The 13,555-nt window shown below is 43.1% G+C and overlaps 1 protein-coding gene across 1 annotated transcript in view; it reads left to right on the top strand.

The window, feature by feature from the left end:
- Window positions 1-10,368, top strand: part of LOC307120534 (mitochondrial import inner membrane translocase subunit TIM44-like) — a gene marked incomplete at its 5' end in the record, with an annotated part of 108,526 nt that extends 98,158 nt beyond the window's left edge. The window contains 7 exon segments of the mRNA XM_079807630.1: window positions 4,715-4,800; window positions 4,802-4,808; window positions 5,107-5,231; window positions 5,647-5,697; window positions 5,884-5,973; window positions 6,047-6,157; window positions 9,607-10,368. Coding sequence (XP_079663756.1) covers window positions 4,715-4,800; window positions 4,802-4,808; window positions 5,107-5,231; window positions 5,647-5,697; window positions 5,884-5,973; window positions 6,047-6,157; window positions 9,607-9,726 — 590 coding nt within the window. The 3' untranslated portion in view covers window positions 9,727-10,368.
- Window positions 10,369-13,555: the final 3,187 nt, after the last annotated feature.

Below are 13,555 nucleotides of genomic sequence, written 5' to 3'. Positions count from 1 at the left end.
GAAGTAAAAGGAATATAAGAGCGCAACAGTGAAGAGCGGCAAGATACAGAGAGAGGAAAAAAAAGGTCAGCGGCAGTTGAGCGATCAGCATGAGTGAGGACGAAGCGGGTCCCGCCGCGGCAGCGGCGCATCAACAGGTTCAGCCGGGACCAAGTGTACCTCCGAGTGCCACCTTCACGATTCAGCCTCCGGAGCCTTTCAACTTCGCAAAACCTCAAGAGTGGGAGAAGTGGATTCGGCGGTTTGAAAGATTTCGACAGGCCAGTAATCTACATGTCAGCTCGCAGGCTAATCAAGTGAATACATTAATATACTGCATGGGAGACGAGGCAGACGATGTTTTGAGAGGACAGCCGTTATCTGAGGTGCAGCGGCACGAGTACGAAACTGTTAAAGAGACATTCAACAAATTTTTTGTGCCCAAAAAGAACGTAATCTACGAACGTGCAAGATTTAATTCAAGGGTGCAGCAGCCAAATGAATCAGTTGATAACTTCATAACAGCCCTATATGCTCTGGCAGAAAACTGTAGCTATGGAGCCCTTCATGATGAGCTGCTCAGAGATAGACTCGTAGTTGGTCTAAGAGACGGTACACTATCTGAGCGGATGCAGCTGGACAGAGACCTCACTCTTGAGAAAGCCATTAATATGGCACGTCAGTCAGAAGTCATAAAAAAACAACAGACTGACTTGAGAGGCGAAATAAAAGGTGGAGCGGAAATTGATGCTGTAGCAGCAAAAACAAATAAAAAAACAGCAAAACAGAGCCCATCAAAATTTAAAGCCAGCAGTTTTCACAAGTTTGCATCAACCCCATCTCAGATCAAAAATGAGAAAAGACACTGTCAAAGATGCGGAAAAACGCCAGGTCATGGGAAATGGCAATGCCCGGCCAAAGATGTTTCATGCCACACATGTGGAAAAAAAGGCCACTACAGCAAGGTGTGTAAAACTGCCAAAAATGTGCATGCCATTGATGCAGCAGAGTACAGCGAACCAACAGAGCCCTGGTTTTTAGGCACAGTAGAGGCGGGCCAGGATGCTTGGGCTGTCGAGCTATACATTAGACACCATAAAGTAAGATTTAAAATTGACACAGGTGCAGACGTCACAGTAATTCCAGAGTCTACGTTCAGAGAGGTAACAAAAGGGACATTCACTCTGGAAAATGCAGATAAGCCACTACTGGGGCCAGGTGGGACTCCACTCTCTGTAATGGGGATGTCCCAGGAGTCACTTAGTAAAGGTGAGCTCACGGTGCAAGAGAATGTGTATGTGGTTAAAGATCTGCACACAGCACTTCTCGGTCGGCCAGCAATTTTAAAGCTCAATTTGGTAGCTCGGCTCGACAGTGTCGATACAGACATGCTCAAAAGACTGTACCCAAAGGTATGTCAAGGCCTAGGTATGGTACGCCAGCCCTACACAATCAAGCTCAAACCAAATATGACTCCATTCTCACTGGCAACTCCTAGGAGAGTTCCACTTCCTTTGCTGGATAAAGTTAAGAAGGAATTAGAGTGCATGGAGCAGTTGGGAGTCATAACAAAGGTTGAGGAGCCGACCGACTGGTGTTCAGGCATGGTACCAGTACCCAAGAAGAACGGGACAGTGCGTATTTGCGTTGACCTCACCAAATTAAATGAGGCTGTATGTAGGGAGAAGTACATTTTGCCTTCGGTAGAGCAGACTCTTGGACTGCTGGGTGGGGCTAGGGTCTTCAGCAAATTGGACGCAAACATGGGGTTCTGGCAGATTCCACTGTCGGACCAATCAGCCAGATACACAACATTTATAACCCCATTTGGAAGATTTTTTTTCAATAGGCTGCCGTTCGGCATTGCTTCAGCACCGGAGCATTTTCAGAGACGCATGTCCATGGTCATAGAAGGACTGTCAGGGGTAGTGTGCCATATGGATGATGTGCTCATCTGGGGTGAGTCTCAGCCTCAGCATGACGAGAGACTACACGCAGTGTTAGCTAGGATTGAAAAAGCTGGAATCACACTGAACCTGGAGAAGTGTGAGTTAGGCAGACGGGAGGTCAAGTTTCTGGGTCATATCATTTCAGAAAGCGGAGTGAGACCTGATCCAGACAAGACTAGAGCGGTGCTGGAGATGAAAGAGCCATCTAACATCAGTGAAGTTCGCAGCTTCCTTGGTATGGTAAACCAATTAGGTAAATTCATCCCATGCCTTGCAGAGAAGGACAGGCCGTTGAGGGACCTTCTGTCAAAAAGAAACCACTGGTGTTGGGGTAGAGCTCAGCAAGAAGCCTTTAGCGAACTTAAGCGTGAGCTTTCATCCCCACCTGTACTAGCTTTGTACAATCCGAACAAAGAGCTGAAACTGTCGGCTGACGCATCATCATACGGTCTTGGTGCTGTTCTTCTGCAGAAAGAGGAGGAGCAGTGGAAACCTGTGGCATATGCGTCACGTTCACTTACCCCCACAGAGCAACGGTACGCCCAAGTGGAAAAGGAGGCTTTGGGTCTGACCTGGGGATGTGAAAGGTTCAAAGATTTCCTCATAGGACATCACTTCCATCTCGAGACAGACCACAAACCTCTGGTGAGCCTGCTGGGTATTCAAGAACTAGCAGAACTTCCTCCGAGGATTCAGAGATTCCGCATGAGATTGATGAGGTACAATTACACCATCACACATACAGCGGGCAAAATGTTGTTAACAGCCGACACGTTGTCTCGTTCGCCAGTAACTTACAGCGGAGGAGAACACAATTACGATGCAGACTTGATGGAAGACACCAACATCTATGTAGAGACTGTTATAGGGTGCATGCCTTCCAGCACTAACTATTTAACCGAACTCAAAGAACAGCTAAAAAGAGACCCCACCTGTTCCGAAGTGATGGAACGATGCCAGGAAGGATGGCCGGACCTTAGCCACATAACAGGAGAAGTAAGAAAATTCTGGCCTGAAAGAGCGGTCCTCACAGTCCATGATGGTCTTCTGTTAAAAGGCTCGCGGCTGGTGATACCTGCAGCTATGCGCCACACAGTTCTGGAGAAGCTGCACGAAGGGCAACAGGGGGTTGCAAGATGTAGACTTCTTGCTCGAGACTCAGTGTGGTGGCCGGGTCTAAGTGGACAGATAAACAGGCTTGTTCAAAATTGTACAACATGTATTAAAGAACGAGTCAATCCAACCGAGGTGTTAATGCCCGCTGATTTTCCAGCCAGACCGTGGCTTAAGCTGGGTGCAGACTTGTTTTCAATGCACGGAAGCACTTATCTACTGGTGGTGGACTATTTCTCCAGATTTGTGGAGATAGCCAAACTAACCCCTGCAAGATCTGATGACGTAATTGTGCACTTAAAGTCTATGTTTTCACGGCATGGAATTCCAGAGATCCTTTTCTCAGATAATGGACCTCAATTTTCCAGCCAGATGTTTGCAAGCTTCGCAGTGGACTATGGCTTCAACCACATCACCAGCAGCCCGAGATTCGCTCAAAGCAATGGAGAAGCCGAGCGTCACGTTCAGACGGTAAAACACCTGCTCAGCAAAGCAAAAGACCCCTATTTGGCAATGCTGGCATACAGAACAACACCATTGGCAAATGGCTACAGTCCTGCTCAGCTCCTAATGGGACGAAGACTACGCACACCGATACCACAGCATCACTTGCTTCTGATTCCAAACCTCCCTGATTACACTGTTGTAACAGCAAAGGAAAAGGAAAAGAGAGAGAAGCAGACTGCCAGTTTCAACACACGTCATCGTGCAAGACTACTCAGTCACCTTTCCTCAGGTCAGAGAGTTTGGATTACAGACACAAAGACTGAGGGGACTGTGGTTGCATCCCATTCAGCACCTCGTTCATACCTGGTGGAAAGCCCTCAAGGCACCATCCGAAGGAACAGGCGTCATCTGGTTCCTATGGCAGACACCAAACCATGTGCTGAAGTGTTTACAAAATCTAATGATCAAACAGAGGTTGGGGAGCATCCTCCAGAGCCTTCAAAGGACCAAACAGTCCAAACTCCCAGGTTATACAAAACACGTTCAGGAAGAACAGTGATTCAACCAAAGAAGTTGGACTTATAAGTCACTGGAAAGCTAATTTGGGTTTCACATACAGTGAGGTGAAAAGAAGAGTAAAAAAAAATGTAAATGGGAAAAATGTTAATGCAGTGTTTAGAGGAAAAAATACACTAGTTCACTTATTTTGAATGTGAATATTCTTGGTGTATAAGTTCAAAAGTAATTTTGAAGGAAAAGGAATGTTCGTGTTGATATAGGTTTACTGTTTTAGTGTTTTGTTCTTGGAAAGGGGAGATGTGGTGTGGTTATGTGTTATCACAGGTCTCTTTAAGAGGGAGGGGCTTGGGAGAGGGGAGAGAGTAAAAATAAAAGATGGTTGACACGGAATGGGCTGGATCTCTTTTTATTGAATAATGCGACATGCTTCACAAGGACTCTAAATGGTATCAGCAGTGGAAGGAGTTCAAGGACAACAATGCTGTCTTCAACAGTGAGTGGAGCTGCAGTGCGGCGTCTGTCCAGCAGATGGCGCTGAGATCTGGATGTTGGGCGGTAGTTGAAGAGTTCACTGCAGCAGTTAGAGCCTCGTTTAGCGCAGTGATAAGAGGGAAAGAGGGAAAGGCTGCGTGTGTCCCAGAACATGATGTGAGATGCATGTGCTGTGTTATTGAGCCGAGTCACTTCATGTGCTTTTCTCCTCCCAGGGTTCTTTGAGATGAAGATGAAGTATGATGAGAGTGACAACGCCTTCATCAGAGCGTCCCGCACCGTCACAGACAAAATGACCGACAATCATCGGTAAAGACACACTGTGCTTATGCTTTACTGAGGAGGAGAAATGGTTACAATGTTGAGAGAAAAAGTTGCATTTACAAAATAACTTGCAACTACTAAAAGTAAAAGTCTCAATTGTGAAAGATATAAAGTCAGACTGATGGATGGATGGATGGATGGATGGATGGATGGATATATAGATAGACGGATGGATGGATGATAGGTAATTGGATGGATAAATAGATGTACTGATATGGATGGATGGATGGATGGATAGATAGATAAAATAGACAGACGGCTGAGTCTCCTCTTCTCTTCTCAGGTGGTTTATTCTCTAAAACGGAGATGTCTGAGGTTCTGACTGAGATCCTGAAGGTGGACCCGAGTTTCGACAAGGACTCGTTCCTCAAGCAGTGTGAGAGAGACATCATCCCCAACATCCTCGAGGTGAGGCACACACATCCCAGCATGCATCACTCCCAGACACAGACATCCCAGCATGCATCACTCCCAGACACAGACATCCCAGCATGCATCACTCCCAGACACAGACATCCCAGCATGCATCGCTCCCAGACACAGACATCCCAGCATGCATCGCTCCCAGACACAGACATCCCAGCATGCATCACTCCCAGACACAGACATCCCAGCATGCATCACTCCCAGACACAGACATCCCAGCATGCATCACTCCCAGACACACACATCCCAGCATGCATCACTCCCAGACACAGACATCCCAGCATGCATCGCTCCCAGACACACAAATCCCAGCATGCATCGCTCCCAGACACAGACATCCCAGCATGCATCGCTCCCAGACACAGAGAGCACACTGACCCTGACTCTCTGTTTGCAGGCCATGATCCAGGGCGAGCTGGAGGTGCTGAAGGACTGGTGCTATGAGGCCGTGAGTGTGTGTGTGTGTGTGTGTGTGTGTGTGTGTGTGTGTGTGTGTGTGTGTGTGTGTGTGTGTGTGTGTGTGTGTGTGTGTGTGTGTGTGTGTGTGTGTGAGAATGTGTGAGTATGAGTGTGTGTGAGAGTGTTCTCTGCTGAGCTCTCAGCGGTTCTGCTCTGACTCTGCTTCTGCTTTCAGACCTACAGTCAGCTGGCCCACCCCATCCAGCAGGCCAAGGCCATGGGCCTCCAGTTCCACTCACAGATCCTGGACATCGATAACATTGATGTAAGTACAGAAGGGAAGAGGCCCAATAATAATCCGCCTCTGAATCTCTGATTAACTGTGGTTTCCTCTGCAGCTGGCCATGGGGAAGATGATGGAGCAGGGGCCCGTTCTCATCATCACCTTCCAGGCTCAGCTGGTGATGGTCATCCGGAACATGAAGGGTGAAGTGGTGGAGGGAGACCCGGTGAGTTAGCGCTCGCATGACGAGCGGCTCTCAGCCATTAGTGCCGTTACCCTCGGCGACCGCTCCGATGAGCTCACTCGGGGCCCGGAGCCGCTGTGGCTGTGCAGGTATTAATCTACTAAAGGGCCAAATGTAACGGCACACCAGGGGTGTTTTACATTAGAAGATTGTAGTTCGGCGGACGGACAGACGGACAGACAGACAGACAGACAGACAGACAGACAGATAGATAGATAGATAGATAGATAGATAGATAGATAGATAGATAGATAGATAGATAGATAGATAGATAGATAGATAGATAGATAGATAGATAGATAGATAGATAGATAGATAGATAGATAGATTGGTGGATGGATGGATGGACGGACAGAGAGACGGATGGATGGATGGATAGATAGACAGAGAGACGGATGGATGGATGGATTGATGGACAGAGACGGATGGATTGATTGATAAATAGATAGAGTGAGGAAAATAAGTATTTGAATACCTTGCTATTTTGCAAGTATTTGAACACCTGTCTATCAGCTAGAATTCTGACCCTCAAAGACCTGTTAGTCTGCCTTTAAAATGTCCACCTCCACTCCATTTATTATCCTAAATTAGATGCCCCTGTTTGAGGTCGTTAGCTGCATAAAGACACCTGTCCACCCCATACAATCAGTAAGAAGCCAACTACTAACATGGCCAAGACCAAAGAACTGTCCAAAGATACTAGAGACAAAATTGTACATCTCCACAAGGCTGGAAAGGGCTACGGGGAAATTGCCAAGCAGCTTGGTGAAAAAAGGTCCACTGTTGGAGCAATCATTAGAAAATGGAAGAAGCTAAACTCCCTCGGACTGGGGCTCCATGCAATATCTCACCTCGTGGGGTCTCAAAGATCCTAAGAAAGGTGAGAAATCAGCCCAGAACTACACGGGAGGAGCTGGTCAATGACCTGAAAAGAGCTGGGACCACCGTTTCCAAGGTTACTGTTGGTAATACACTAAGACGTCATGGTTTGAAATCATGCATGGCACGGAAGGTTCCCCTGCTTAAACAAGCACATGTCCAGGCCCGTCTTAAGTTTGCCAATGACCATTTGGATGATCCAGAGGAGTCATGGGAGAAAGTCATGTGGTCAGATGAGACCAAAATAGAACTTTTTGGTCATAATTCCACTAAACGTGTTTGGAGGAAGAAGAATGATGAGTACCATCCCAAGAACACCATCCCTACTGTGAAGCATGGGGGTGGCAGCATCATGCTGTGGGGGTGTTTTTCTGCACATGGGACAGGGCGACTGCACTGTATTAAGGAGAGGATGACCGGGGCCATGTATTGCGAGATTTTGGGGAACAACCTCCTTCCCTCAGTTAGAGCATTAAAGATGGGTCGAGGCTGGGTCTTCCAACATGACAATGACCCGAAGCACACAGCCAGGATAACCAAGGAGTGGCTCTGTAAGAAGCATATCAAGGTTCTGGCGTGGCCTAGCCAGTCTCTAGACCTAAACCCAATAGAGAATCTTTGGAGGAGCTCAAGCTCCGTGTTTCTCAGCGACAGGCTAGAAACCTGACTGATCTAGAGAAGATCTGTGTGGAGGAGTGGGCCAAAATCCCTCCTGCAGTGCAAACCTGGTGAAAAACTACAGGAAACGTTTGACCTCTGTAATGGCAAACAAAGGCTACTGTACCAAATATTAACATAGATTTTCTCAGGTGTTCAAATACTTATTTACAGCTGTATCATACAAATAAATAGTTAAAAAATCATACATTGTGATTTCTGGATTTTTTTTTTAGATTATGTCTCTCACAGTGGACATGCACCTACGACGACAATTTCAGACCCCTCCATGATTTCTAAGTGGGAGAACTTGCAAAATAGCAGGGTGTTCAAATACTTATTTTCCTCACTGTAGTTAAATAGATAGATAGATACACAAACAGATATATGGACGGATGGACAGACAGACGGATAGAGATGTATATAGACGTAGATAGATAGAGACGTTTAGGGACTGAAGACACCAAGTGATGAAGTGTTTCAGGTGTAATTTTGTCCCATTCTTCCTGCAAACAAGTCTTAAGGTGGGCAACAGTACGGGGTCTTCGTTGTCCACATTCTCTATTGGAGACAGGTCAGGACTGCAGGCAGGCCAGTCAAGTACCCGAACCCTCTTCCTCCGCAGCCAGGACTTTAATGTGTGCAGAATGTGGTTTTGCATTGTCTTGTTGAAATATGCATGGACGTCCCTGGAAAAGATGTCTTCTTGAAGGCAGCATATTATACTCCAAAATCTCTATGTACTTTTCAGCATTAATGGTGCCTTCACAGAAGTGCAAGTTACCTTTGCCAAGGGCACTGACACAACCCCATACCATGACAGACCCTGGCTTTTGGACTTGTTGCTGGTAACAGTCTGGATGATCCTTTTCTTCTTTGGTCCGGAGCACACGGCGTCCATTCCTCCCAAAAAATACCTGAAATACTGATTCATCTGACCACAGTACACGTTTCCACTGTGTGATGGTCCATCCCAGATGCCTCCGAGCCCAGAGAAGTTGACGGCGCTTCTGGACACTGTTAACATAGGGCTTCCATTGGCACAGTACAGTTTTAACTGGCATTTGTGGATGTAACTACGTATTGTGGTACTTGACAAAGGTTTGCCAAAGTAGTCCTGAGCCCATGTGGTTATATCGCTTATAGATGAATGACGATTCTTGATGCAGTGCCGCCTGAGGGATCGGAGATCACGGTTGTTCAGCTTAGGCTTGCGCCCTTGTCCTTTACGCACTGAAATTCCTCCAGATTCCTTGAATTTTTTAATTATGTTATGCACTATTGAATGTGAAATATCCAAATATCTTCCTATCTTTCTTTGAGGAACATTGTTTTTAAACATTTCAATAATTTTCTCACGTATTTGTTTGCAAACTGGCGATCCTCTGCCCATCTTTGCTCCTAAAGGATTAGACCTTTCTTGGATGCTGCTTTTGTACCAAATCATAATTACAATCACCTGTTGACATCACCTGTTTCAAATCACATCATTATTTAACCATTTTACCTCATTACTAGCCCTAAATTGCTCCTGTCCCAACTTTTTTTGAAATGTGTTGCAGGTCTGAATGACAGGAAAGGATGCATATTTACAAATGACATGAAGTTGACCGGACAAAACATGAAATATTTTGTGTTCATATTGTCTGCAATGAAATACAAGTTAAAGTAAATTTAGAAATCACTTCTTTTTTTTTTTTGCGTTTTCCATACTGTCCCAACTTTTTCTGATTTCGGGTTGTAGATAGATAGATAGATAGATAGATAGATAGATAGATAGATAGATAGATAGATAGATAGATAGATAGATAGATAGATAGATAGATAGATAGATAGATAGATAGATAGATAGATAGATCTGACGGCGTTCATGAAATCCACCGTTTGCATTTCAGGGGAAGGTTCTGAGGATGATGTACGTCTGGGCGTTGTGTCGAGATCAGGACGAGCTGAACCCATACGCCGCTTGGAGACTCTTGGACATCTCGGCATCCAGTACTGAGCAGATTCTGTGAAGACGCTTCTACAAGGGACTCAGGGGGCGTGGCTCAGCCAGGGGGCGTGGCCACACACACATCCACTTGTTTTACATAACCCCGCCCCCAGCGGTTTCTTCCAGAGCCCTTTCAGGAACCCTGACTCGACTGCAGGGTTGTTCGCATTTGAGCCAAAATGGCCGACGGTTGGACTCGCGCCTCTGGACCGAAACCCCATCAGTCTGAAAGACTGAAAGACTCATTTTTGTTAGTGTGTACTGTCTGTCTAACTGTTCTGGAAGATCGAGTGGTCATCAAGTGCCATTCTACACAGCTATCAATAACGATGTTTAATAATAATTATAATAAAAGTACTTTATTTATATTGGATTGAATCTGAAGATAAGAGGCCTGGGGAGGACTGGTTAAACCGGGATACAGTCTGGAACCGACATATTTATTAAAGATTTGGTCCTGTTAGCCAGATTGTGTAGTTTTATCAATTACTTACTGTATCTTTAAGGTCGGCCTTAAGGTTTTCTCCTTTCGGAGTGTCCGGAAGAGTTCAACGAATTTATCAAGCCATCAAATAGTCTTTTATTAATTTCCGCCTCATGTGGGGCTAAAATAGCAGGTCGTTTACAAATATGACAGTATCGTTCATATAAAAATAAGTTGCTGGTTGATGTACAACTTGATTATCTGGATCAAAAACGTGAAATGTATATTAAAATTATTCCATGCTTCACCAGTCACCATGAAAGATGTGCTGATATGTTGATTTATTTCACTCATTTTATGTTTATAGACAATATGGATATAAGGGTTTTATAATAAAAACAACATTATAATAACTTTTAGTGGTATTAGAGTAAAAATATAATGAATATGTAATATAGTGCATATTTTTTAACTACAGTTTTTGAATGGCGTTTCTGAGGTAAATGTAAAGTGAGCTGTTGAATCCGCGGCTGAAGCGCTGACTGAGTGATTACACGAGGTTTGAACTTCATTAAGTTGCACTGACTCTTTCAACGTAGACTCTGGTGTTCATTCATGTTTATTTGGTGCTGTATAGTATTATTAAAGAGGGAGAGACGATCGGTTCGCGCGCCGCTTCAACTGAAGGGTGAACAGCGATCAGTCCCCACACGAGCGCCAAAACGGTATTGTTTGAATTTCGTAATAAAACGTACACAATTTGAAAGCTGAGACTTTGTTTCATATCAAAAGTAGCCTGTTCTGTCTGCGTTTTGTCCGTGTCCTCTTTTTCCCACAATGTTTTTGGACGTGTGGCGCATGAGAAGAGCACAATTTCTTAACTCGCTCTGAGAGTTGGCAGCCCAGTCCATATTGTGTTTCAGTAAATTGTTGCAAATATACTGTAAGTTTGAACAGTTTGGTTAACCTTTCTTTTAGAAGATCTAGTTGTATACATCTATTTATAGCAAACAGCATTTATGTGTTGTCAAATATGCAACTGTTTGTCACGGTTTTGGATTTAGCAAGGGTAGTGTAAATGTTCAGATGTGATGTCAAGCTAGCTACTAGTAAAAACTAGATAACTGCCATGAAGGTATAGCTCAATTTAAAGTAGTTTATACTTATATACTTTTTTTTAAGTAGTTGGCTACACTACAGGCTACTAACAATCAAACAATTTAAATTACTCTTTTAAAAACAATTTAGCGACACTACAAGCTACTAGCAAAAACTAGCTAACTGCAATGAAGGTACATAGCTACTAACAAAAACTAGCTAACTGAAATTAAGGCGTATAGCTACTTACAAAGACTAGCTAACTGAAATTAAGGCGTATAGCTACTTACATAAACTAGCTAACTAAAATTAAGGCGTAAAGCTACTTACATAAACTAGCTAACTGAAATTAAGGCGTATAGCTATTTACTAAAACTAGCTAACTGAAATTAAGGCATATAGCTACATACAAAAACTAGCTAACTGAAATTAAGGTGTATAGCTACTTACAAAAAGCTAGCTAAATGAAATTAAGGCGTATAGCTACTTACAAAAACTAGCTAACTGAAATTAAGGTGTATAGCTACTTACAAAAACTAGCTAACTGAAATTAAGGCGTATAGCTACTTACATAAACTAGCTAACTGAAGTTAAGGCGTATAGCTACTTACAAAAACTAGCTAACTGAAATTAAGGCATACAGCTACTTACATAAACTAGCTAACTGAAGTTAAGGCGTATAGCTACTTACAAAAACTAGCTAACTGAAATTAAGGTGTATAGCTACTTACAAAAACTAGCTAACTGAAATTAAGGCGTATAGCTACTTACAAAAACTAGCTAACTGAAATTAAGGCATATAGCTACTTACAAAAACTAGCTATCTGAAATTAAGGGCGTATAGCTACTTACATAAACTAGCTAACTGAAGTTAAGGCGTATAGCTACTTACAAAAACTAGCTAACTGAAATTAAGGCGTATAGCTACTTACATAAACTAGCTAACTGAAGTTAAGGCGTATAGCTACTTAGCTAACTGAAATTAAGGCATATAGCTACTTACATAAACTAGCTAACTGAAATTAAGCCGTATAGGTACTTACATAAACTAGCTAACTGAAATTTAGGCGTATAGCTACTTACAAAAACTAGCTAACTGAAATTAAGCCGTATAGCTACTTACATAAACTAGCTAACTGGAATTAAGGCATATAGCTACTTACAAAAACTAGCTAACTGAAATTAAGGCGTATAGCTACTTACAAAAACTAGCTAACTGAAATTAAGGCGTATAGCTACTTACAAAAACTAGCTAATTAAGTTATAGCTACTTACAAAAACTTGCTAACTGCAATCAGGGATGGGCAGTATTTCAAGTACATGTATTTCAAATAAATATTTGAAATACAAAATACTATTTTGTATTTTAAAGCCTTTGGAAAAAATCTAATGCAATTTGTATTTAAATACATTTAAGATGAGTATTTTTTTATTTTCAAAATACTTTGAGCCAGTCAACCTCTTTATCAGGAGCTGTTTTCATGCATGAACTAGTTCAGCCCAGACACGCCAACCCCAACATTCATGCACAACTCTTCTGGAATAAGGATTCATGGTCAATTCTACTTGTTGACTAAAGTAGCTTGTCAGATGTGTTTGAAGCATTAACGTTACTGCATGTTAGGGATGGGTGATATCATGTGACAATACCGTAGATTCGTAGCGATGATATAAATTGCGACTCGATGGAACTTTTTCTAAATCGTTTACATGGATAGGCCTATCGGGGTAAGCAAATACAACCCCAAATCAGAAAAAGTTGGGACAGTATGGAAAACGCAAATAAAAAAAAAAAGAAGTGATTTCTAAATTTACTTTGACTTGTATTTCATTACAGACAATATGAACACAAAATATTTCATGTTTTGTCTGGTCAACTTCATGTCATTTGTAAATATGCATCCTTTCCTGTTATTCAGACCTGCAACACATTTCAAAAAAAGTTGGGACAGGAGCAATTCAGGGCTAGTAATGAGGTAAAATTGTTAAATAATGATGTGATTTGAAACAGGTGATGTCAACAGGTGATTGTAATTATGATTTGGTACAAAAGCAGCATCCAAGAAAGGTCTAATCCTTTAGGAGCAAAGATGGGCCGAGGATCGCCAGTTTGCCAACAAATACGTGAGAAAATTATTGAAATGTTTAAAAACAATGTTCCTCAAAGAAAGATAGGGAGAGATTTGGATATTTCACATTCAACAGTGCATAACATAATTAAAAAATTCAAGGAATCTGGAGGAATTTCAGTGCGTAAAGGACAAGGGCGCAAGCCTAAGCTGAACAACCGTGATCTCCGATCCCTCAGGCGGCACTGCATCAAGAATCG

Source organism: Gobio gobio (genome assembly GCF_949357685.1).
Source record: "Gobio gobio genome assembly, chromosome: 24".
Taxonomy (NCBI): domain Eukaryota; kingdom Metazoa; phylum Chordata; class Actinopteri; order Cypriniformes; family Gobionidae; genus Gobio; species Gobio gobio.
The sequence above is the reverse complement of the archived record's forward strand: the minus strand, read 5'-3'. Positions and strand labels throughout refer to the sequence as shown.